Source organism: Abramis brama, assembly GCF_963993115.1.
Source record: "Abramis brama genome assembly, chromosome: 12".
Lineage (NCBI taxonomy): Eukaryota > Metazoa > Chordata > Actinopteri > Cypriniformes > Leuciscidae > Abramis > Abramis brama.
The window spans coordinates 12956492-12972785 of record NC_139974.1 but is presented as its reverse complement, the minus strand read 5'-3'; the positions used below and the strand labels follow the sequence as shown (position 1 = coordinate 12972785).

Below are 16294 nucleotides of genomic sequence, written 5' to 3'. Positions count from 1 at the left end.
CTGATAGAAAGGCAACAGTAACTCAAATAACACTCATTACAACTGAGGCATACAGAAGAGTATCTCTGAATGCACAACACGTCGAACATTGAACACTTTTCATATACTGAAAAATATGTGACAGAATTTACTAATATATCATAATGTATGTAATTTTATATTCAGTAATACACGTCATAATATATAGATGTATATGTGATCAGATATGGTATACATGTGTAATATATTACAGATATATTTACTCGTGCAAAATAAACACAAAATAAACCAACCAACACATATGTTATAATGTAATATATTTCTTATATTTTTTGTTTATTATTTACATTATAAATGTTTCATATTTACAAGCTAGTTATCAAAAGCACAAGCACATCTGCATGTACTAAAGTATTTAACCAAGCAAGAGAGAAGTGCACAGCCAATACTTTTTAAATATCGTAATGCTATTTGGCCAATCATCAAATGAACCACAGGCTCTACTCTTCAGTACAATGATAACCCCAAAAACTCAGACATACCAGAAAAACTTTTAAATTCCAAAATAATAGAACATTATAATGTGAATTATATATATATGTATTATATTATAATTATATGTGAAAGAATTATATGCTTGCCCCCCACAATAAAAAATACAGAGCTTTGAATATAAAACTAAGTATTTAAATATCATCTTAATAAGAGATACAGAGTGACAACTGATATTTACTGTATTTTAATGTAAATTAATGTAAATAGTCTGTTATACTATTATATACTGTAAATCTCACTGATTTACATTACAAGCTATCAGAATTTCATATTACTTTTTGAACATATAAATAACCAATTGCACATGGCCTCTGAATAAAAAATTGTTTTTTTTCTTCCTCAAGCATGTGTTCTATATTCTCACTATAGGGGCCACAACATTAAAACCACCTGCCTACTATTGTGGATGTCCCCATGGTGCCAAAACCGCTCTGATGCGTCAAGGCATGGATTCCACAAGACCCCTGAAGGCGTCCTGTGGTATCTAGCACCAAGACATTAGCAGTAGATCCTTTAAGTCTTGCAAGCTGCGAGGTGGGGCCTCCATGGATCGAATTTGTTGGTGCTGCTCAATCGCATTGAGATCTTGAAAATTTAGAGGCCAAAGCAACTCCTTGAACTCAAATTTTCATCAGACCATTCCGATCAATTTTTGCAGTGTGGCAGGGTGCATTATCCTGCTGAAAGAGGCCACTGTCATCGTTGCCATGAAGGGGTGTATGTGGTCTGCAGCAATCTTTAGGTAGGTGGTGTGTGTCAAAGTAATATCCACATGAATGCTAGGACCCAGGATTTCCCAGAGCATAACACTGCCTCTGCTGGCCTGACTAATAAACGACGCACACCTGATCTAAAAAACGAAAAGGTGATTTATCAAACCAGGTAACCTTCTTTCACTGCTTCATGGTCCAGATCTGACTCTCAGCTATGCAGCCCCATACGAAGCACTGTGTGTTCTCACACCTTTCTATCATGGGCAGCATTACTGTTTTCAGCCCTTTGAGCTATGGTAGCTCTTCTGTGGGATTTGACATTCTAGCATTCGCTCCCCATGTGCATCCAGAGTCATCCATGACCCTGATGTCTGTTCGGTTGTCCTTCCTTGAGCCACTTTTGTTAGGTAGGCTACTAACCACTGCATACTGGCAACAACCCCACAACACTTAACGTTTTGAAGATGTTCTGACCCAGTCATATAGCTGTCATTATTTGGTCCTTGACAAAGTCACTCAGATCTTTTTGCTTCCCCATTTTTCCTGCTTTCCACACATGACATTCAAGAATATATCCCACACATTGACAGGTGCCATTGGCAGGATTGGACACCCCTGGTCTAAAGGCTCAATACACTGTTCCATTTAAAAAGAAAAATGGACTTTTCTGACTATCATTTCATATGTCAGGCTTTAAAGGGTTAATAAATGGAACACGAACACACACACACACACACACACACACACACAAACAGTCTAGGCCTATGTTAAAATGGCTTTTAAATGCTATAATAATGGCTTTATCCATTTTATCCTTGGATATTACTGGGGAAAAAAATGATTGAATAGAGGTATCAATAAAATAAACAATTGGCCTTGGTATTGGGTTGAAAATAAAATGTGGTTTCACTCATCCCTAACATAAAATGTCATTGAAGGTTCTCCGAACTGAAATTTCCCACTGAAAAACTCCAATGAAAATAGTTTAACCACATAAACACACTCATTTCCTACATTGGGAAGCCATGTTATGTAAAAATTCCACTGGTTACTTTGACAAATGGAGGATAGATGTTTTGTGGACCCTGTTTCTCTTTTTCCCCTCCACGGGAATCAGAGAAAATCTTAAGTGAGTGACTTTCAGTGTTACCACAGAGGAGAGCCACAGTCTTAACCTCCCCTATAAACACAAATTACACATTAGCCATGCTTAAGGGGCTGACAAGAAAACATTTCTACTTCTACTCTTGTTCTGCTTCTTTCTCAAGTACGTTGACGGGTAAGCCACAAAGGGCAGTGTATTACCAGAGCTATTCAAGTTATTTGGGGTGATCGGTGACCCACAGGGATATGTGTCAGCATCTACAAAACATTGAGGTATGCTCCATGCACATTTTATGGAATGAAACACAGCAATGTGTTGCTATGCGTTACTTGCAACAGCTGTTACTAAGGCTAGCCTTCGGTCAAATATTGGTGTGCTGGTGAAGTGTTCTTCTATGGATTTAATGACATCTCAGTTAAAGCTTTTCAAACAATCATTTCAATGTGCTATCAATACTTTTAAAAACTTTTGGTGTGTCCAAATCATGTAGGAAAGATAATATTTACGTTGAGTTGATCACACCTGAATGCCATACAGTCACTATAAGTGTATGTGGAAACTCTTTTTTTGGTGTGTTCAAGTCCTCCTGGGAAGTTCGTATTTATGAGTTAGGAAGTCATCATTGACACACTTTGGTTGGCGCAAGATGGCGATGAACCAATTAAAAAAAAAACTTTTCAGCAAGATTCTTTTATCAAAATGATGAGTAAGGAATGCACATATGTTTACAATTTCATCATTGTATTTAATCGTTATTTATGGTTAGCATATAGAATACTATCGTATTTTGAATAAGTGACTTATAAATGAAAAAATATATAATTTACCATCAATACACACTGCATCTGTTGTGTCCGCCATATTTTCTCACTGACTCAGAAACCCCAACTCAGAAACTCTGGGGTTAAAGAAAGTTCCACTTGTTATTACACTAAATTTGTGTATTTTAAATTATGCGGTGTTCCTGTGCATTCAACTCAAAAATACAATCTTTCCGACATGACTTGAATACACCATTTCTTTTAGCCCAGAGTTTCCAAATTGAAGGCATGTCATTGAGAAAATATGATGGACGCGATGAATGATGCATCCGTATTCATGGTAAATAAATTATTAATTTTTATCAACAATAAAATTAGCTACGTTGCATGTAGGCTACACAATATAATAGTATTGTACAATTATACAATAATTCAGTTTACAGCTTCTTAAATAGAAACATTAAACTAAAACACACCTGAAGTGCATTCTTAATCCATCATTTTGTAGAAGTAGAGTTCAAGAAATCTTGCAGTATTTTTTTTGTAGAAAAGGTACATCACCATCTTGCTCCGACCAAAGTCATTTGAACGCACCATTTGATTATCAACCACTAAACTCAAGCATAAAGGTGATTAGCTGTAAAGATTCGGGAGTGCCTACAATCAAAAGGTAATGCAATCATGCACCACTGCCTTTAATCAAGAAACTAATCTTTAAGGGCCTAATATAATCTCTTTGTTCAAGTTTTAATTAGACATTTGAAGTCAGGAGGACTTGGACGCAAGTAAGTGAGTAACGCTAACTGTGCTGCATCATAAAATCCCATATCAGTGTGTGCTGACACACAAAGAGATTTCTATCTGCTTATGGCCACCCAGCTCCAGACTGATCGCTCTCCAAAATTCTTCCACCTCCACTAAAGTTTATGGGCTTAAAAATGTGCGGCATACTGTGTTTCCTCCAAGATACAAGACTACGTGGAGTCTGCTAGGAGATCAAAGTATTTTTAGCCGTTCTGCTAATCCACAGAACATGATCTTTCTCTCTCTAATAACTTGGAATTCTTCTCATTCCTGTTGGTGTCTGGCAGAGGAAAACTCAGGAGGCTTCAAACCCACATTGTTCTCGTGCTCGGGGCGCAAGGCCCGCAGAAATGGAGAGCTATACGGCCGAGGCCAGTGTTTGACTTGGCTCATGAAAGGGAGACACTGCACCACCCTGCCTGCCATCTGGCTAAACCGGGCTTTTAAGAATAGAGTACTGAGAAACACAAGAACACCATCAGTGTTTTTCTGACAGGACCGTAAAACACAACGCACTTTCTCTTGCACCTGCAAGTCATTTCACAACACGGCTGAAAAAGATGCCATAAAAAAAGACTTGTGTAATAATCAGCTCAGGAATGTATTACGGTCTCCAAGACTAATTTTTTTTTTTTTGCTAGTGACATATTATCCATCAAGTTTTACAATGAGGATTTATGGCAGGCTTTGTTGGAATTCTGGCTGTTATTTTAGACGTTTAATCCAAGCCAAGTAATTATATTTATCATAGGACAAACATAATTTATCACAAACTGTAGCTACTAGCTAAGAATATTTAATATATTATTATTATTTTTTTAGATCATTGAGATACTCCTCCACAGTATATTTTTTTTTATTATGCTTATGGAAATAATATTTAATTTCTTGTTATGCTAAATGTCATGATGAATATTTTATTTATTTTTATTTAAAAATTGTGTGGTATTATTAATTATTATTATTATTATTATAATTGTTTATTATTATTTATTTATGTTCTGCCAGAGATGTCGAGATAGGCTCCAGCATCCCAAAGTGGTTTGGATTGATAAATTGGATGGATTGATTATTATTATTAATATTATTTAAATCATTCATTAAACCATAAAATTATGACAGGTCCAAAGTATGCACATTTAGAATTTTTCTCCAAGCAATATACAATAATGCTATTTATATTAAATTGAAAAACAATAAATGCACTTGCTGAAAAGCAACAATCAAGAAAATCACTTCTTAAAAATCCACCAAAAAATGAACTATTAGGCTTATGACAGTATTTTAACTGAAGGCAAATGTCAAGTTGTACCCAGAGATTGAGTAAAGACCTAATTTGGCAGAAACTTTGTTTATAGATTGTGTTACCTAGATGTCTGATTTGGTTATATCTGTGACAAACAGACGTCATACTCCTTTTGCAGAAACTCTTCAGCTGGTAAGTTCACATGGAGGATTTCCCGTCTTTTCCTCACAGCTCACTCAGAGGTTATCGGGCAAGTAAATGAGTGTGCCTTTGCATGAACTCTCTCACGTCATTCACATAAGAACAGGATAGAAGGTTATCGCCTGTTATTTCCTTGTTCTCCAGCAGCTCTTTCTGTGCCTGATCCTTTGGCCTGGTGTGCAGACCAACTCTGACACATCCTGCATGCCACATCATTCGATGAGCACACGTCAAAAACTCCTATCTGACTTTCAAAACATTCATTTTTCAAAGAATGCTTCAAACCTATATGTTAATTAAGACTTTAGCTGGGATTTTTACAACAGACCTTTGAGTATGGACTGCAATAGCGCCTCTCTATGGTCAAGTGCAGGCATTTTTTAGCCTTATTTAAATGACAATAAATACAATTTCCAAACATTATCTTGCTCACTTTCATGAGAAAACTGAAAGGGAGGTCAGATGGTCAGATAAACAACTCTTATTAATAATACTGAAACACTATGAGTCAATAAAGTTCTGTTGTAGCCTTTCAGACCCCCATCCCCCAACAAAAACGTTTCCCTGTATTTTGATACTGCTTTTTTTAATAATGTTTTGGATAGATGGTTATAAATGGTCTTTTCCTGGCTGCAGTACAGAGTGTGTTGCTCGTTCACAAGCTGCACGCACACAATGAGCTACTTCATATGCATGTAAAAACTGTATATCTTCGCATATAAATTGCACTATAAATACAATGCAGAGACACATTTCATGAGATCGGGTTGATAGAAGACATATACAAAAAAATAAGTATACTTCATTTTAAGTATACTTAAGTAAAGTTCAAGTATATGCAGTATTTATTATACTTTGGCTGCATCCGAAAACTGATAAATGTTGCCTTTGGAAGACACAATCCAAGGTCGGAAGGCATCAAGGCACGTCTGAATGCAATGCTAGTTTCACTTCCTGTCTCCTGAGATAGGCCTACCTTCATCTGATCGATTTTTTGAAGGCAGCATAGATGTATCCTTCCCTGCCTTTGATATCCCACAATCCCGTGCTTTCCATTCTGTGACAGTTGAGCTAGAAAAATAAAGATGCCGTCTGAAAGTTGCGGCTGGTCGTCAGTTTGTCTGTAAATGTAAAAAAAATGTATTAATGTTTTCCACTTATGATGTCATTTCTAGCGAGAAATCACTAGTCATTAAATATTAACTTAGTTTTCACCAAAGCTCGCTCTATTTTGCTGTAGATCATTAAACCGTTAGGCTGCCTCAGAAGTCTGTCTGAAATCAGTTTCGTGAGGAACCTTCGTGCGCTAATGCTGCCTACAAAGTCATTGCCTGATAGGGCAGCGAGGCAACAAGTCTCTAGTTTTCAGATGCAGCCGTGATGTAGTAATTATCAATGTACTAGTAGTATACCTGTAAGTGTACTATACTTGGGACTAAATTGGCCCTCTTGTTAGTGTATAATAGTATACTTTTAAGTATACTTTAAGTGTAACAGTAGTAGACTTTTCAGTTTGTACTGCAATTATAATACAAGGGAACTTATAGGGATACTGATTCTTGTAGCACATTTTGTAGTTTATGAAAGTACACTTTGAAGCATACTTTGTTAACTACTAATTTAGCAGTTTTATACTACAAGTGTACTTATAATTTGTTTTTTTTATTCTAAACTTATAGTTTAGTATTTATATATTATTTAGCAGTGTACACTATGTTCCTATTTAGGAATTAATTGTTATATCTGAAATATTCATATACTTTTTTTTAAGTAGATTTGAAGTAAATTCCTATATGAAATTCCAGGTCAAAACAAAACAAACAGAATAAACACAGTGTTTAGGGTAGGACAAGCAATAGTCTCTCCGGAATCAGTCAATATAAAGTATGTAGAACACCTAAGTATACTTTTAAGTTCTCATTAGTTAAACAGTTTTAATAGCCAATATTAATTTACATGTAGTGTTTTGCATATGTTTCTGTAATGGTTAGGTTAGGCGAAAATGTCATTATAACCTGATATAAAATCGATGGAAGTCTGTGCAATGTACTCACAAATAGAGTGAAACAAACGTGTGTGTGTGTGTGTGGTTCTGGTATTTCCTATGTTTTGGGGACATCTTGGTCCCCATGATGAAAACAGCTTATCTTTATTGATTTTTTGAAAATGTAAAAATGAAAACAACATTTTTTTTGTGAGGGTTGTGTTATATAGGGGAGAGAATATATAGTTTGTACAGTAGACCTATAAAAGTCATTATGTCTATGGGGAATGTCCCCATAAAACATGGAAACCCAACATGTGTTAGTGTTATATCTATTATTATCCACCTGCAAATACATTGTGTATTTGTATTGGTGTGTACATTGCAGCAGCTGCAGCATATGTAACTGATCTTTCTGAGATGTATAAGATTTCATGTTACGTGTGTCACACAGTGTGGGGAGTTGATAAATAGTGCTGAGGCAGGACAGAACATTCTAAAGAGCTAGACATGTCTTGGAACACAGTGTACAAACGTGTGAGTTTGGGTGTGTGCGTGTGTGTGTGTGTGTGTGTGTGTGTGTGTGTGTGTTTGTGTGTGTGTATGGTTGTGTGTGTGAGCGATAGACTTTCAAAGTTGTTTTAGTGAGATATCTAACCTCAACTATCCCTTAACACTCCCTCTAGACAAAAAAATGTAGTTTTCAAAATAAAACATAACAGTCTTCACGTTGATTCGGGCACACAAACATTCAAATCGCAACTGTGGGGAAATAATGGGTGGACAGAGGTTCAGTAAACAGAAACGCCAGATAAGGACATTGCTGACGAAGCTACACTGATTATAATTTCCTCGTTTCTCTTCTTGTTGTTCTCGTGATCTGAAGAGCATCACACCTTCAACAGCAAGGAAAGATGGTTGTAATACAGTAACCAATAAGGAAAACATCTCCCTGAGAGGTAAAAAGACAGAAATAAAGATGTGTTTGTTTGTATTCATGAATCAATAATCTGAACTATCTTTCAGGAAACTATGTAGATGTTATAAGCAAAATGAACTGGTTGTCACAGTGTTACATTGTTATGTTAACAGCAGCATTTTGGGGGGTTTATGTTTACTTGCAGACAGTCATTTTTATACAAGTTAACCATATAGTTTATAGTGCCTGGTCAAGCCCTTTCACGTAACCTGGTTTCTTAAGCTTCTACGTTATCTTCTGAGGGCATTGCATAGAAAAGCAAGCAGCAAATAGGTATATATGTTGTGCGAATAGATCCAGATCTCACAATGATTTTTATCTTGGAATAAAACGGTCACATCTGTTCCACAATTATCTTTCAACAAGGTAGTCACAGGCTATGACCCCATTTCTCCTCCCTCACACTAATTTATTAACAGACTTTCCATTTAACAGAAGCTTTTCAGTAAAGGTCATTGTGTAATCTTTGCTGTAAATGCATAGAATACCACCTGAGCCTATGATGCGCGCGCACAACCTCAGACATCTCTGGGGGGAAAAGCACATCTGAAGTGTTTGAGTCTTTGAGGCCGTTTATCGTGTAAAACCCTAATGCGACAGAGACCTCTGGTGGAACGTTTTGGAATATTCAAGACGTCTAGAGGCATTAACGAAACTGTACGTTGAGATACATTGATATTATATGATAAATCCCTTAAGTTCCACAAGTAATAGCCTACCGTAGCCTAATATGGAGAAGCATCGCGAAAATCGTGAATGTGCAAGTCGTGTTTTTAGTTTTACGCACGTCTGTGCAACGTGTTGCGAGTGAGAACTGCACATACTTCTGATTGGCTGTGATTTGTGACATATTGTGTAGCGTTGGTCTTTCGTGGTGTTTATGCGCAGATATTAACCAATAGAATCTATTTTGGCCATATATAGAGTATTTATATATATATATATATATCTGACGTGTATTTACAAGTCTCTGCCTGTTTCAGCTGCAGTGAAAGTGAAAGTATTGCAGTGGAAAAGTTCAAGTTCAAACAAAGGGTTCAAGTTGTTGCTGTGTGAATTGCACCGAACATTTTGGTAAGGTCTCTACGGTCGCCATTGTAATGAATTCTTACTGTTTCACTGCTCATCCAGATGCCTTGACAGCAATCACGTTCATGTTGTAAACTGAAAGTCAAAAATTCTGGTCTATCTGAGCTATCATCATACATGACTAGTGTGAGGCAGCAAAATACAAACATTTATCAAGTAGCCTATATGTGTCTAGCAATATTGTCATGTGGAATACATGTGTTAGAAATTTATTTTAGCAATCAAATTCAACATTTAAAATGGCAGATGAATCCGGGGTCCGTGTACTTTTTCGTTTATTCATTATTCTATTTCGGAATGAAAGATGAAATTTAAAAAAGGGTGCAGCTTGGTTTTTTGTTTAAAAGAAAAAAAGCAGAAATGGCTGTATTTTGTTTTCCAAATGTATTGTTGTCATCAAATAATAGTATTAGAAAATTGGACGACATTTCCGATCGGTTTTTAATTTGTTATATTTATTTGTACGTTTATTGTATTTCATTTGACTGATCGCATCTTTACCCGGAAGTAAATTACACCGTCGTGCGAAGTCATAGGGTGTTTCTCAATATGCGTTCTTCAGCGATCTTGCGTCCTTGTGTTCTCGTTTTACGTCATCATAACCGTCGAAGTTCAGACCCAATTCTCAAGAACGCAAGTACAGAGGACGCATGAAAGAACCCGGATGTGTTCTTGATACCGAGGATGCATCGAATGCAGACTTGAGCTAGTACTCGCCTGGTGTCCAAGAAGTCATTGCGGCCGGTTCCGAGTTCGTTCTTCCAAGGAAGCTTGGCAAGACCGGTCTCCACGAGAACACAAGTCCGTTCTCTGCGTTCTTGGAATTGAGAAACAGCCATAGTTTATATACACTAGATAGATGTCGCCTTGGCTACGGCAGTTCATTGGCTCATCTGATTTTTTGTACATAGCATAGCCTATTTTGTTATGATTTTAGTATCATAATGATTAATAAATGAACGCACAATTATCCTGAACTTGATTTGAACAAATGCCTTTCAACTTGTGTGTGCAAAATTCAGAATTAAATGAATGTGCAGAAATTTGTACAAATAGAGAGTTTGTAGGCCTATACTGTTGTAGCCAATAAATAAGCACATTTAGTTGTGTTTTTTTCCATGTATGTTGATTTATGAAAAGTGAACCTGCTGTTACCGTTACAGCCATTTCTGCTTTTTTTCTTTTAAACAAAAAACCAAGCTGCACCCTTTTTTAAATTTCATCTTTCATTCCGAAATAGAATAATGAATGAACGAAAAAGTACACGGACCAATCAGGTAGGCCTTGCATTAATGAATTCTTACAACAGTGAATTTCACATTTGTGAAGGAAACAACAGCACTTCTTGCATCTTTTGTGCTTTGAAACATAATGAGATTGATAAACTGATACATGTCTTGATTTTCTTTATAGGACAAACTATGATAAGCAAAATAAAGGACTGTTGAGTTCCAGGATGGAAAGGGACTTCAGACATTTAAATATCATGGCATAAGCTGTTGTTTGTACATATTTCCTAAAGGATTTTTTATAACACTGTTGACAGATCTTTTTTAGGATGGCTATGTTTGAAGATTACTGTATAATAACTCAGGAGGACCTGGAGGATATTAAAGATTCCATATCTACTCAGGATCTCCCATCAGCGATAAAAACAATCAAAGAATACCTCAAACAGCAAGATCTTGTAGAACTTAACATTGGTGTGACGGGAGAGTCAGGTTCTGGAAAGTCCACGTTTGTCAATGCATTCAGGGGTTTAGGGGATGAAGATGAAGGCTCTGCTGAAACTGGCCCAGTAGAAACCACAATGGAGCCTGAAGTTTACCTTCAATCTAAATACAAAAATGTGAAAGTGTGGGATCTTCCTGGCATTGGAACACCAAACTTCAAAGCCGACGAGTATCTTAAACTGGTTCAGTTTGAACGCTATGATTTTTTCATCATCATTGCTTCGGATCGGTTCAGAGAATGCCACACTCAGCTGGCCAAAGAGATCAAGAACATGGGGAAAAAGTTTTATTTTGTTCGTTCCAAGATTGACTCAAGCATTACTGCTGAGAAGAGGAAGAAGAACTTTGACCAGAAAAAGACGCTGGATACCATCCGAAAGGATTGTGAAAATGGTTAGTTTATTCAGTTCACATGTTTTGAGCAACCAAGAGATTTAGATGTTATCTTTACGATTAATGTATTAAACCAATATGTTTTTCTCATGTAAAAACAATGATAATTTTAATCACACTGATAATAATTTATTAGCCTATATTATTGATTCATTTATGATTATAAAATACATAATAATCATTTATTTTTTAAATATTTCCTGATGCCCTTTCCTGTTTGTGTCTAGGTCTGAGAAAGATCGGTATAGAGGATCCTGTCGTGTTCCTGATCTCTGGTTGGGAGCTCGGCAAGTATGATTTAAATCAGTTGCAGGAGAGGATGGAGAAAGAGCTTCCACAGCATAAGAGACGTGTGCTGATGTTGGCTTTACCGAATATTACACTGGAGATTAATGAGAAAAAGAAGAAAGCTCTGGAGGAAAACATTGGAAAAGTTGCTTTCCTGTCTGCTTGTTTAGCTGTTATTCCTCTTCCTGGTCTTTCGATCACTGCAGATATAGCCATCATAGCAGATGAGCTGAGAAAGTACTACAGTGTGTTTAGTCTGGATGATCCATCCCTTCAGAAGCTTTGTGAAAGATCTGGGAAAACCGTAGAGGAATTGAAGAGTCTGATGAAGTCTCCTCTGCATCAAGGGATAAACACAAATTCAATATTAACCTTGCTGGGTGCTGAGTCTTTTCTTATATCAGAAGATACTGTTGAGTTACTTGTGAGCTTTATTCCTATTATTGGCAGTTTGGTGGCAGGAGGAATGTCTTATCTGACTGTCTCAAGAATGCTGAAGAGAGCTCTGAATGACATCGCTGATGATGCCAGGAACGTGCTGATGGCTTCACTGGAGACTGAAGTGTAAAAGACAAGAATATTCAACAGCGTTTAGAACTAATTGCTATTGGGGTATTTATAGACAAAAACATTTATGACATTTAATGCAAAATATCAAATAGACATTTATGATGTAGATTTCACATTTACATGTATTTAATTATCTGTTACTTTTATCAAAAGCAACTTGCATTTGATTTAAAATACAGACATGTGATTAAATGTATAAGATTTTTACCTTTGGAGAAATAACTTTTGTTTGCAAATATATATTTGCTCAAAATGTGCATTTCTTTACATCATTTTGTGTCTTTCCTACTTGATAGTACGGTGGCCGAGAGAGCTCAACGCGCTGCAACTGAAGAAAACACATGTAAATAGAAAAAACACCCGCAAATTAAGAAAACATCTTCATCAGTTTCACAACACATGTGTGCTCCAAATACTCACAACACAACCAAATACAGAAACACTCTGCAAAAGTTCACAACACAACCAAATACAGAAACGCGCTGCAAATAAGACAGAACACAACGGAAATGTTTCCGGGGAACCCAATAAGTGACGGACGGACGGCTGGGACGTGCTTATTGCTCGTGAGCTTTACCTATGCCCTACTCTCTTAAAAGGGCAGACGGCAGAGCCCTTGAATTGGGCACTTTGGAGGGAGCGGGGCACTTGTGTGCCATTATGTTGATGAAGGGAGCAACGAAAGGCAACGTAATTTCCTCATTATTTTCACCTGGGATGTTCCCATGACAACGCAGCGCATGTCCATCAGCTGAATAGCTGTTCTTACCAGAAATATAGTATTATTGCTGTTAACATAACTGTTGCAAATAAATATACATTTTATACAACAAAGTTTTTAAAATATGCGTTATATCTGTGTGTAAGTGTCTCATCTTTAAAACTTGCCGTCTCATATTTGGACCCTAGCTGCATTCTAACATTTCTTATGAAACTTATTTTAACATAACATGACAAAATGTGTACAATGTAACTGATGTATAGATTAATGTCTTTCCCTCATGTTCTTTTTCTCTCTTTTTTTATTTATTTATTTTAGTCTTCAGCTCATTGTTCTTTTTAGTATTCTTATGACATTGTACATATTGTAAATACATTTTGTATATTGTATACAAAGTTGTATGTCATAAACGTGTCATCTCTGTATGTTTTGCAAAAAAATAAAATAATAATAAAAGTAGACAGCTGTAAGCATAGATATCATATATAAACGCTAGATGTCTTATGGCGCAGTCACTTCCGGCATCACCGTTCGGCCATCTTATGTCAGTGCTCTGTGCATTAAGGTGAGTGATCAGCATGCACACAAATCCTCATATCTCGCTGAAATATTGACGGATTTACAAACGGTTTGGTTTCTTACAAACGTTATTAACGTGGCTATAATTCCGAATGCTTGAACATGTATGTTATAATTTTTCATATGTATGCAGTGTATGTATGTAGTGTCATAACTACATCTCTGACGTTTATAACAAACCAAACCGTTTGAAAATCGGTAGAAAATTGGGCAAGTTATGGTTATTTAAAAGTATTTGCACCATTAAACGAGTGAGCGAGCGCACTGCCGCAAGATGGCCGCCACGTGCGGACGTCGACCTCCATTGGCCAGCAGCGCGCACGAGACATCTAGCCTTTATATATGATATCTATGGCTGTAAGCACGTCCCAGCCGGGTCCGTCACTTATTGGGTTCCCCGGAAACATTTCCGTTGTGTTCTGTCCTATTTGCAGCGCGTTTTTGTATTTGGTTGTGTTGTGAACTTTTGCAGCGCGTTTCTGTATTTGGTTGTGTTGTGAACTTTTGCAGCGCGTTTCTGTATTTGGTTGTGTTGTGAGTATTTGGAGCACACATGTGTTGTGAAACTGATGAAGATGTTTTCTTAATTTGCAGGTGTTTTTCTATTTGCATATGTTTTCTTCAGTTGCAGCGCGTTGAGCTCTCTCGGCCACCGTATGATAGATTGCTTTTGGCTCTCTCTTCTTTCCAATTTACTTTCCATAATAACAGCATCAAAGCCTCAGCTGCCACTGCTACTCGTGACTACATTACATTAAAAACATTTATCACTTTGTGATAAGTTGCCGTTTGTGTGTTGGCTCATCAACGCACTCCCCCAAACCTGGTGAAAGATACAAAGATCAATCATCCAGATTCAGTCATCCAGTTTCTCTGTTGTTCTCTGTGGGTTGTTTCCCGAACATAATGTGTTGAATAAATAGCATCTGGGTTCAAACTTAAATGTAATAACTTAAGAAGCGCAATTACATCCCAGTATTTTGAAACAGGGTAAAAGTACAATGGGCCAGATAAAGCTGAAGTGTCAAAGGTTGTTAAGATTTAATATCAGCTGTTTCAACAATAAGTAACAACAGTTGCCACAGTAACAACTGCCATAAACCAACTGATACTGCAGTTTGTTCAAGTGGGCATGGCAAATCCATTTACAAAACTGAAAATTAATGCAAAAAGTAAGGTTTGGTTTACAGTATATCTTGATGATCACAAAATAAAAGATCCATATGATCTTCCTCGCAGTTTAAATGGGAGTTTCAGCTGAAACGTCTGGGTTTCACTTACATTCAGGGGCGTAGTTTGTGGGGGGGTTAGGGGGGAGATAACCCCCCCAATATTTAAATCTATGCATTACAACCCCCCCCAATATTTATACCATGATCACATGAAAAATATGCTGAATAATTTTTCAACCCCCCCAATGTTCAAACCAAATCTACGCCCTTGCTTACATTGCTCAGTAATCACATTATTTTATTTTGTCCTTTTCATTATTTTGTTTGTTGCTGATGAGTCCAAAATAAAGATTTGCATGTGTGTATTTGGATGTAAATGTCAAACATTCTTAAAGTCTCTTAGTCTCATTACCACTGTGAAAACATTTAGCCTTTTAACCTTCAAACCTGTGTGTACAATCACTCTCGGGCTCTTTTGAGGCAGTGCCTGAGTTTGACTAAAGTCCTGACACTCTTTATTCTCATTGTACTGCTTTTCATAAATGCTAAAGAATAGGTTTGAATACTCTGTCATACTCCAATCAGCCAAATAATAACTTTAAATAAAGTTATTTTATTTTAAACTAAAAGTTTTATTTATTTGTAATTATTTATCAAGGATTAAGGAGTTTTTCTTATTGTTCATGCCAAATGATTTTGCGTATTTGTAAGTACTTTCATTACAATAAACATACCAACCATGCTATTTTAAGCCTCAGTGAATGCAGATATCCACCCAGTGTGTCCACAATAGGAAAGTAAAAAAATAAGGTTAAATTATATCAAAATGATTACAATATTTATTTTTAGTTTTAACTAATTTTAGCATTTCATCCACTTTCTTAAACAATTTCCTTGTCCTCGAAGTGGTGCATTAATTCTGATTAAAATATATTGGAAAATGTATTGACTTTAATGACATTATTTTATTTTAAATTAAATGTTTAATCATTTGTAATTATTTAATAAGGGCTAAGGAGTTTTGGTGATTGTTCTTATGCCATGTGATTTCATGAGTATTTGCTTGTATTTTTCTGCAACTTTAGAGATTTACAAATATTTATGAATCTTTATTGAATCTATGAATACTCAATTGGGTGGTTGTGTTGTATTTATAATCAATAAGATTAATTATATTTTCAATGCCATCATATTTATTTAATGGACCTGACAGATACTTGATTTGAAATGATCACATTTCGCTGTTCTGTGTGACTTTTTGTGCCATATATTCAACTCTTATATTGTAAGAGTAGCCTTTCTGTTTTTTTGTAGCTACAGTTTCTTTTCCCGGTCTTCAATTTTTCTGTAGATTTGTAGACATTGAGCCATTGTAAAACACTATCAACGCCCCTGGATGTTAATGTCTATATTTTCAACACA

The 16294-nt window shown here is 36.3% G+C and overlaps 1 protein-coding gene across 3 annotated transcripts; it reads left to right on the top strand.

Moving 5' to 3' along the window:
- Positions 1-8157: 8157 nt before the first annotated feature.
- Positions 8158-13591, top strand: LOC311093127 (interferon-inducible GTPase 5-like). Of its 3 annotated transcripts, none has more exons than XM_084130271.1 (4): positions 8158-8307; positions 9311-9401; positions 10830-11542; positions 11770-12645. In XM_084130271.1, the coding sequence occupies exons 3-4, from the start codon at positions 10975-10977 to the stop codon at positions 12396-12398; spliced, it is 1197 nt and encodes a 398-aa protein (XP_083986397.1). In that variant the 5' UTR covers positions 8158-8307; positions 9311-9401; positions 10830-10974; the 3' UTR covers positions 12399-12645. The 3 variants fall into 3 exon arrangements, with proteins under 3 accessions (XP_083986397.1, XP_083986396.1, XP_083986398.1); XM_084130270.1 differs by lacking the exon at positions 8158-8307 and adding an exon at positions 12697-13591 and having other exon boundaries at positions 9181-9401; positions 11770-12442; XM_084130272.1 differs by lacking the exons at positions 8158-8307; positions 9311-9401 and adding exons at positions 9865-10693; positions 12697-13591 and having other exon boundaries at positions 11770-12442.
- The last annotated feature ends 2703 nt before the right edge of the window (positions 13592-16294 follow it).

Excerpts from the sequence above, each read along its gene's own strand:
- LOC311093127 (XM_084130270.1), top strand. The coding sequence starts at position 10,975 with ATGGCTATGTTTGAAGATTACTGTATAATAACTCAGGAGGACCTGGAG. Across the intron at positions 11,543-11,769 it reads CCGAAAGGATTGTGAAAATG|GTCTGAGAAAGATCGGTATA; the intron begins GTTAGTTTATTC and ends GTTTGTGTCTAG.